This window comes from Suncus etruscus, chromosome 1 (assembly GCF_024139225.1).
Source record: "Suncus etruscus isolate mSunEtr1 chromosome 1, mSunEtr1.pri.cur, whole genome shotgun sequence".
NCBI lineage: Eukaryota > Metazoa > Chordata > Mammalia > Eulipotyphla > Soricidae > Suncus > Suncus etruscus.
The window spans coordinates 185,154,998-185,165,278 of NC_064848.1; the positions used below are offsets into that span (position 1 = coordinate 185,154,998).

The window sequence follows — 10,281 nt, forward strand, 5'->3', positions numbered from 1 at the left end:
GAATTTAGAAAACAAAGAACTGTGGAGCTCGAAATTTGAACGTCTTTGTGCTAATTTAGAAAGACTGGAGAAACGCAAATGTGAACTTAGTTCACAGCATAAGTCGTCTGCTTTGAGAGACCTGGAGAAGGAAGATATGTTGATTTTTAACACCTGGAATAGTATTCCTGACTCATATAATTAACTAAAAAAGCTAGCGTATGCTGTTCTTTTCTTGTTTGGGTGTACATATTTATGCGAACAATCAAGCAAACAAGCATGAATCTTATCAAGAGTAAATTGAGAAATCGTCTCATCAATGAGAACCTGAAATCGTGCCTAAAATGAAAAACAACAACATACAAATCTGACTTACTCAAACTATCCAAGAAATGCAAGGCCAATGTTCATATTAGTGTTTGTGACTTTGTCAGTCATTGTCAGGATGTAATTTTCTCTACATTGTAAGGCAAATTTTATGGAATTTAACGTTATAGACAAATAATATCATTCTAACGTTTTTGTTTTATTAGTTGTGTTATTTGTATCCTCCCGACCTATGTGGATATTTGCATACAGAATATTCCCAATAAAAACTTATTGAAACTAAAAACAGTGTACTATCCTATGTGTTTTCGGCTTTAAAAATGTGGCTCTCGGGGCCGGGCGGTGGCGCTAAAGGTAAGGTGCCTGCCTTGCCTGCGCTAGCCTTGGACAGACCTCGGTTCGATCCCCCGGTGTCCCATATGGTCCCCCAAGCCAGGAGCAACTTCTGAGCACATAGCCAGGAGTAACCCCTGAGCGTTACCGGGTGTGGCCCAAAAACCAAAAAAAAAAAAATGTGGCTCTCAGGGTCAAAGAGATACCATGGGGGTAAGGCATATGCCTCTCCTGCAGAAGATTGGTGGTTCGAATCCCGGCATCCCATATGGTCCCCTGAGCCTGCCAGGAGCGATTTCTGAGCATAAAGCCAGGAGTAACCCCTGAGCGCTGCCGGGTGTGACCCAAAAACAAAACAAGAAAAAAATGTGGCTCTCAAATTTCAATTGTGATTTTGCTGAGATTTGGCTCAGTTGAAAAAAAAGGTTGCCGACCACTGCCCTAACTTATCTGTATTATGTAAAAAACACCAACATTCAGGGCTGGGAACATAGCACAGTGGTAGGGTGTTTGCCTTGCATGCAGCTGACCCCTGAACTCTGCCAGGTGTGGCTCCCCAAAAAACAACCAATCTTCAAACTCTGAGTGAACTTGACTTTTGCAATTTGGTGGCAAGTTCAGCAATCAGACCAGGGATATCTTACAGCAAGTGGAACACTCACCTGTCCAAACAGAGTTCAATTTCCCAAACCTATAAGGCCCCTCAATCCCTACCAGGAATGAGCACAGAACCAAGAGTAAGCCCTGAGCATGATCAGGTGCCCCCTCAATAATCAGCAATTGGGCCGAGAGATAGTATAATGAGTAGGGCCCTTGCCTTGCTTGTGGCCAGCCCGGGTTCAATCTCCAACATACCATATGATTCCCTCTGCCCTTCTGGAGTGATTTCTGAGTGAAGAGACAGGAGTAACCTCTGAGAACAGCTGGGTCTGGCCCCAAAACAAACAAAATCAGAAATTAAGTGAGTTGATGGTGCCATTTTAGAATTAGAAGTGAATTAGAGGGAGCTAGAGCAATAGCACGGAGGGTAGAGCATTTGCCTTGCACACAACCAATCCAGGACTGACCTGGGTTTGATTCCTGGCACCCTATATGGCCCCCTGAACCTGCCAGGAGTGATTTCTGAGTGCAATGCCAGGAGTAGCTCCTGAGCACCTCCAGGTGTGGCCCCAAAACTAAACAAATCAAAAACAAAGTAAGTTAATTAGAGGGCTGGTGAGATAGCACAGTGGTAGGGTGTTTGCCTTGCACATGGCCAACCCAGGACTGATGGTTGTTCAATTCCCGGCATCCCATATGGTCCTCTGAGCCTGCCAGGAGTGATTTCTGAGTGCAGAGCCAGGAGTAACCCCTGAGCGCTGCTGAGTGTGGCCCAAAACCAAAACCAAAACAAACAAACAAACAAACAAACAAAAAAAGTGAGTTAGAATGGAAAGTGAGTGTAAAAGTAGAGCAATAGTACAGCATGTAAGGCATTTGCTTTACCAAAGTTTAATCCCTGGCATACCATATGGTCCTATAAGCCTTCTAGGAGTAATTTCTGAGTGTAGAACCAGGTTTGTGTATGCCCCCCCCCCCCCAACAAAAAAAATAAAAGAAAAAATGTGTTAATTTCTAGGGGCTAGAGTGGTGGTTGTTCAATAGACTAAGTACCTGTTTTGTAGCTGAAGGTCTGGGTTCAATCCCACAACACATACCACTAGGATCAACCCCTGAGCCACAGAGCTAATAGTAGTTCTCAGTACTGTTGCATGTGATCTCTCCAAAAATACTCATAGAGCAGGAAGGTAATGTAAGGTCAAGAATGCATGCTAGGGGCTAGAGCAATAACACAGAGAGAAAGGCTTTTTGCCTTTTATGTAGCCGACCATGGTTCAATCCCTGGCATTCCATATGGTCCTCCCAGCCTGCCAGGAGTAATTTCTGAGTACAGAGCCAGGATTAACCTCTGAGTGAAGCCACTGCTGGGAGTGGCCCAAAAACAAGCAAGCAAACAAACAGAAGTATAGGGCCGGAGAGATAGCATGGAGGTAAGGCGTTTGCCTTTCATGCAGAAGGTCAGTGGTTCAAATCCCAGCATCTTATATGGTCCCCCAAGCCTGCCAGGAGTGAATTCAGGAGTGATTTCTGAGCATGTAGCCAGGAGTAACTCCTGAGCGCTGCCAGGTGTGACACCCCCCCAAAAAAACAAACAAACAAACAAGAATAAAACAGAAGTATGTTTGTTACATGTGGAAGAACCCCAGACTTAATCCCTGACACTGCATGCCCCCTGAAGCTAGGAGCAACCCCCATAACAAGCACTCCTGGTTATAGACCTTAAATAAGACAAGCATAATATTGCCTTCTGTGAGTCATACAGAAACTGCAATTTTTCTTTTGTTGTTTTAGGCCCACTCCTGGTGGTGCTCAGGGGTTACTTTTGGCTCTGTGCCCAGAAATCACTCCTGGCGTACCACATAAGATACCAGAGATTGAAACTGGGTTGGCTGCATGCAAGCAAGTGTTCTGCCCTACCCTCTGTGCTAGCATTCAAGCCCCAGAAATCTTAATATTTTATTTATTTGGGGGCTACATCAGGCAATGCTCAGGGCTTTCTCCTGGCTCTGTGCTTAGGGATCACTCCTGGCAGGGTTTAGTGATATTGGGGATTAAAACTGGTTTATCTACATTCAAGAAAAGTGCCCTGTTCACTGGACTATCAGTTGAGCCCCCAGAAATCTCAAAGTCTTATTCCCCCTCTTCAATATATAATCCACGTTGCTAATAGAGTTCCTTGCTCAAAACCCAGAACTGGCATCCCTTATCTGCTTGACAGTCTTCAGTGATGGCCTATAACCGTCTAGTCCGGCTCTTTGGCTCTCTGGTTGGGTGAGGAACAGTGGACTGAAATCAGACCATCAGAGCAGAAAGGATTAGAGCTCATCTCTGCCAGGATTATAGCTCAGAGATAGAACATGTACAACCTTTGCTTGTCTGAGGTCTTGGGTCTCATCATCCAGGGGAAAGGGAGGGAAGCTCGCCTCTGTGCCTCAAAGCAAATTACCCAAAATATTAAACTCTCAAGTTTCCTCATTTAAAAAAATGAATTAAAAAATAAAAAAGAGGGGAGCTGCCGAGATGGGGGTGAAATTGGAGGTGTTTCGGATGGTTCTCTACCTCACTTTCCCCGTGGCCATGTTCTGGGTTGCCAATCAGGCCGATTGGTTTGAGCACAACGTCATTCAGCACAAGAGGGAGCTGTGGCCTCCTGAGATAGAAGAGCAGCCCCGAGAGGTGGAAGAATTCAAGGATGGGGGCCGGAGAGATAGCATGGAGATAAGGTGTTTACCTTTCATGTAGAAGGTCCTCAGTTCAAATCCCGGCATCCCATATGGTCCCCCGTGCCTGCCAGGAGCGATTTCTGAGCACGGAGCCAGGAAAAACCCCTGAGCACTGCCGGGTGTGACCCAAAAACCACAAAAAAAAAAAAAAAAAAAAAAAAAAAAAAAGAATTCAAGGATGGGTTAAGGAAACAGCGGGAAGAGAAGCTACTTCGGGCTGTCCAGCACAGCTCCTGAAGCGGCCAAGTCTGGAGCCCTGCCCGCTATGAAATAGCTCTCGTGAAATAACACACAAGCATGCATGAAATAACATACGTTTTACACACACACACACACACACACACACACACACACACACAAAAGAGGGGCTAGATAAAAAATTTCTATTACCCAAAATAGTTGTTTCTGGGGCCAGAGAGATAGCACAGTGGTAGGACGTTTGCCTTGCACGCAGTCGATTCAGGACAGACGGTGGTTTGAATCCCAGCATCTCATATGATCCCCCATGCCTAACAGGAGCAATTTATGAGCTGAGAGATCACTGATTGCTTCCAGGTGTGATCCAAGAACGGCCCCCTCCAAAAAAAAAGTTGTTTCTGGGACTGGAGAGAGCTCAACTAGTGAGAGCACATTTTGATGCACAAACCAGTGGTCAGTCTCCAGAATCTAAGTACTGTGAGACTGACACCCTCCTCTCTCTCCCTCAAACCCTTACACACATCCAGGTGTGGTCCCAAGCCAAAAACCACCCAAAAAAATTGCTTCTAAGATGTAGAAAGAAGTAACCTCAATGAGTAGAAGGCTTCCCTCAGCATTCAATGACACTCAATAGCAGTTCAAGGACTCTGTCATATCTCAAACCAGCCCGTGACCCCTTGGAGACACACATCCTGACTTCCTTGCTCACACATATGTCTTTGTTTCCTGCAAGAAAGGAGTTCTGTATCTATGCAGTTATCACGTTATCACTATTATCCTTTCTTCTTGTCTGCTTCCTATCACAGGCCTTGTGGAATCCTCTCTTCCGGTGTCTACAGTGCCATCCCATCCATTACACATCCAATTCTTTCTAGGTAAGTTATGGAATTAACCTGGGATGTCATAACCCTGTATCTCTGGGGTGAGTGGGAGAGACTGACTGGCTTCAGGATGTCCAGGTCTCAGTGGGGACCCATCCCTGCCATTCCTGAGAGTCCGGCCATGTGTTTGGAAGGTTAAAAGATTCCTAGAACACACTCTCCTAAGATACTTCTGAGAAATTCCAGAATTTAGATATATGTTATGGTAATCAAAACAAGATCAAAACAGCCAAACAAGGGGATTCAAGTGACAGTTCAGTGGAAAAGGCACTGACTTGCATATAGACGACTCAAATTTGATCCCTGCCGTCCCATAGGGTCCCCTAAGCACTGTCTGGGTGATCTTTGAGGACAGAGTCAGGTCCCAAAACAAAACCTCACAAAATTTGTGAGACCAAATCAGGATTCAAATTCACTGACTAGAAAGATAACGGGCTTTTGCAGGTTCTCCCAGAAGATGGCGCTATACGACAAGTCGGTTTCCACTCATCCTTTGCATGGCTGTGCTGCGGAGAGAGGCTCTTGTGAATAAGAAATCTACCTGCTGGTATTTAGTCCACTGGTACTTAGTGTTGAGAATTGAAGTTCTTTCCAAAAGATCTGCTCCACAACAGATGCAAATCTTATGAGGAAGGGGATCCCAGGTGTGAGATGTAAAAATGTTATATATATATATTTTTTTTTATTTACAATATATTATATGTATATGTGGGTTTTGGGTCACACCTGGCGCTTAGGAGTTACTCCTGGCTCTGTGCTCAAGAGTTGCTTCTGGGGCCTGGAGAGATAGCACAGCGGTGTTTGCCTTGCAAGCAGCCGATCCAGGACCAAAGGTGGTTGGTTCGAATCCCGGTGTCCCATATGGTCCCCCGTGCCTGCCAGGAGCTATTTCTGAGCAGACAGCCAGGAGTAACCCCTGAGCACCGCTGGGTGTGGCCCCCCTCCCAAAAAAAAAAAAAAAAAGAGTTGCTTATGGCAGGCTCGGGGGACACAGGGATACTGGGATTCAAACCAGAGTCCGTCCTGTGTTGGCCGCGTGCAAGGCAAATGCCTTACCGCTGTGCTATGGCTCGGGCCCCTGAAAATGTAGTTTAAAAATATTATAACATCACAGTTTACCAAGCTCTTTATAATATAGTTGTTTCAGGCATAACTCCTTTTTTCTTTTTTTCTTTTTCTTTTTTTTTTTTTGTTTTGTTTTGTTTTTGGGTCACACCCGGTGGTGCTCAGGGGTTACTCCTGGCTGTCTGCTCAGAAATAGCTCCTGGCAGGCACGGGGGACCATATGGGACACCGGGATTCGAACCAACCACCTTTGGTCCTGAATCAGCTGCTTGCAAGGCAAACGCCGCTGTGCTATCTCTCCGGGCCCCAGGCATAACTCCTAACACACCACCAGTGTGATTTTACCTCCACCATAGTCCCCAATTTCCCACCTACTACCTAAGCCTGACCCCTTGCCACTAAATTTAAATTTACTTCATATTGTTTGTTAGAAGACAAAGGCAATTGGAATGATCAATACCTAGATAAACAAGGTCCAATTTGAAATTGCTATATTGTTATATCTGTCCGTGGTATTACTATAAAATCTAAGGATTTATTGAGCTGTGGTTAGTGCTAGTTGAGTTTTCTGAGTTAATGTTTAGGCTCTCTGAGTTTGGTGGTCTTCTATGTACCGTATTTTTCTCTCTATAAGATGCACCTGACTATAAGATGCACATACTTAGATGCTTTCCTCCCCTGCACTCAGGCTTCAACTCCAGATGGCATTTGTTCCATTAGACATACTTTTGGAGGAAAAAGTATGTCTTTGGGTACAAAAAATATGGTAATTTTCTCATCAAATTTCCTATGATCTGCCAGGCTGATGATATTATAAAATTCTTTGGTGTTGCAAGGCCACAAGCCGTCACATGGTCCAGGAACTACAGATCAGAAATAAATTTAGTGGCTTGGCAATTACATCAAGTTAAGTTGTGGAATTGGGCTGTTTCTGAGGAGGGTGTAAAGTGTGATGCTGGATGGCTGTGGTTCATACTGAAAGGGAAACCTGTACCCAACCATTCTAAGAATGTCCCAGAGGTATGGACCAGACTACCTAGGAAGAGTAGGTTGTCATTCTTTTGGAACTTAGTGGAGAAGCTGGGCCATATTTTCTGCTGAGAAGATGGTGGGTGTGGGCAGAAACTGCTGGGAAAAAAAATTTTTTTTTGGTTTTTGGGTCATACCCAGTAGCACTCAGGGGTTACTCCTGGCTCTGTGCTCAGAAATCACTCCCAATAGGCTTGGGGGACCATATGGGATGTCGGGATTCGAACCACTGACCTTCTGATGTAAGGCAAACTCCATGCCTCCATGCTATCTCTCCAGCTCCCAGAAACTGCTGGATTTTCTGGTCAGATGTGAGCAACTTGATGGAGAAGGGACAAGACACACTAAGGAACTGGGAACAATTATACTTACAGAGTCCCTGATTGTCAAAAGAACCACAGAGATATTAGCTCGGTGGATTGGAGAACAGGCTTAGCATGCAGGAGTCTGGGGTTCAATCTCTGGCACCACAGGGTCCTCAGAACACCAAAAATGAGCCAAGGAAGGAAGAATAGAGCAGATGTCCTTTATGGGAGGAGGGTTTGAGCTATATCCCACACAGGATCACTCCTAGCACTCCTTATATTCAATGTCTGTGATTGGCCATTGGTCAAGGAAATCACTCTAAACCCCTGTACCTGGTCCCCTTTTGTATGGGTTTTTGTTTTTTGATTTTTTTTTGTTTTGTTTTGGTTTTTGGGTCACACCCGGCAGTGCTCAGGGATTACTTCTGGCTCTATGCTCAGAATTTGTTCCTGGCAGGTTCAGGGGGACCATATAGGATGCCAGGATTCGAACCACTGACCTTCTGCATGCAAGGCAAATACCTTACCTCCATGCTATCTCTCCAGCCCCCTCCTTTTGTATGTTTTTTAAAAATTATTTTTATTTATTTATTTATTTATTTATTTATTTATTTATTTATTTATTTAGGTTTTGGGCCACATCCAGCAGCACTCAGAGGTTCCTCCTGGTTCTGCGCTCAGAAATCATCCCTGACAGTCTTGGGGGACCATACAGGATGTCGTAAATTGAACCATGTTCGGTCTCAGATCGGCTATGTGCAAGGCAAACACTCTGCCACTGTGCTATCACTCTGGCCCCACTTTTGTTGTATGTTTTCAATCAGATTTACTGAGGTATTATTTACATGTTATAGTATTAATTTTATGCGTTGTAAGTATATTTTAGTGAGTACTGACACGTGTTTAAAGGTGTTTGCTGTTTTTCAATGTACCGATTCCATTTGTTTATTTTTTGAGCCACACCCAAGGGTGCTCAGTGCTTACTCCTGGCTCTACTCTCAAGGATCACTCCTAGTAGTACTCAGAGGACTAAATGTGGTGCTGGTGTTTAGAGAGACAGTACAGAGTGCATAACACTTGCCTTGCACACAGCTGACCCATGCTTACTTCTTTTTTTTTTTTTTTTTTTTTTTTTTGGTTTTTGGGCCACACCCGTTTGAAGCTCAGGGGTTACTCCTGGCTATGCGCTCAGAAATCACCCCTGGCTTGGGGGGACCATATGGGACACCAGGGGATCGAACCGCGGTCCATCCACTTGCAAGGCAGACACCTAACCTGTAGCGCCACCTTCCCGGCCCCTCCATGCTTACTTCTAAGCATCCCATATGTTCCTCTGAGCAACACCAGGAATAATTCCTGAGTGCAGAGCCATGAGTAAGCCCTGAGCATCACTGGGTATGGCAAAAAAAAAAGTTTACATGTGATGCTGGAAATCAAACTGAGGTCAGCCACTTCTAAGGCAAATGCCCTGTCAGCTGTCTTATTTCTCTGACTCCTGTATCAATCTGGTTTTATTTTATTTTATTTTATTTTATTTTATTTTATTTTATTTTATTTTATTTTATTGGTTTTAGGGCCATGCCTTGCAGTGCTCAGGGGTTACTTCTAGCTCTGTGCTCAGAAGTTACTCCTGGCAGGCTTGGGGGACCATAGGGGATGCCAGGGATTGAACCCAAGTCAGCTGTGTACAAGGCAAACCTCCTACCCACTGTGCTATTGCTCCGGCCCTCAATCTAATTTTTAAAATCTGATTTATTTGGTTTTGGAATCACAGCAGTAGTAGTCAGGACTTATTCCTGGCTCTATGCTCCAGGATCACTCCTGGCAGTGCTTGGGGGACCATATATAGTGCAGGGGATCAAACCCAAGTCTGCCATGTGCAAAGGACGTGCTTTACCCACTGTACTAGCTCTCCAGTCCTCAGTCACTGGTGTTTTTAAAATGACAAAATTAGGGGCTGGAGCAATAGCACAGAAGTAGGACAATTGCCTTGCAAGCAGTCGATCCAGAACAGACCGGGGTTCGATTCCCAGCATCTCTTATGCAACCAGCTACTTTTTTTTTCCCCAAACTCAAGAGGTGGGTCAAAGACATAGAATAGTCGGTCAAATGCTTGTCTTGCACATTGACAGTCTAAGATTCATCTTTAACACTGCATATGGTCCCCTGAACACTACTAGGGGTGTTCCTTGAGCATAGAGCCAAGAGTAAGCACTGAACACCATTGGTTGTGGTTCTAAAATAAAAAAAAACAACAGGGAGAAGAAAAGAGAGAGAGGTTTCTTGCACAGGTTTCTTTTAATAGCATTTGTGTACATAACTCATATTCATCAAGTTCTATGAATGAGTCCTGTAGCAAGCTAAACTGCAGTTCCTGGTCTGTGAGGTAGGCGGTGTTATGTTACAGCAGGTGGAACTGAAGTTCCTTCTGAGTGTGGGAACTGAGAAGTCCGAACCAGTGTAGGCTTCCCTTTGAACAAATCTCTGTTAGGTCCCTGCCTGGTCCAGCAGGAACCTGGAACCTGGTCTGTCCCTGGGAAACCCAGAATGTTTACTGCCATCAGCAAGATGAGCAGGGAGGCCAACAAAATGACTAGATTTAGGCCAAAGGGTAGTGGGTTGGTTGTGAGAAAAAGGAGATGAATCGGGCCTGGAGAGATAGTACAGCGGCGTTTGCCTTGCAAGCAGCCGATCCAGGACCAAAGGTGGTTGGTTCGAATCCTGGTGACCCATATGTTCCCCCGTGCCTGCCAGGAGCTATTTCTGAGCAGACAGCCAGGGGTAACCCCTGAGCACTACCGGGTGTGGCCGAAAAACCAAAAAAAGAAAAAAAAAAAAAAA

General features: G+C 44.9%; 1 protein-coding gene across 1 annotated transcript; it reads left to right on the forward strand.

The window, feature by feature from the left end:
• Positions 1-3,759: 3,759 nt before the first annotated feature.
• On the forward strand, positions 3,760-4,289 carry LOC126020439 (protein PET100 homolog, mitochondrial). The gene is made up of 2 exons (XM_049781913.1): positions 3,760-3,892; positions 4,111-4,289. The coding sequence occupies exons 1-2, from the start codon at positions 3,760-3,762 to the stop codon at positions 4,197-4,199; spliced, it is 222 nt and encodes a 73-aa protein (XP_049637870.1). The 3' UTR covers positions 4,200-4,289.
• The last annotated feature ends 5,992 nt before the right edge of the window (positions 4,290-10,281 follow it).

What these genes read in the sequence shown, in the direction of transcription:
- LOC126020439 (XM_049781913.1), top strand. Translation starts at nt 3,760, where the DNA reads ATGGGGGTGAAATTGGAGGTGTTTCGGATGGTTCTCTACCTCACTTTC. An exon ending in GAGGGAGCTGTGGCCTCCTG is followed by an intron (nt 3,893 to 4,110) that starts AGATAGAAGAGC and finishes CAAAAAAAAAAA; the next exon opens with AAAAAAAAAAAAAAAAAAAA.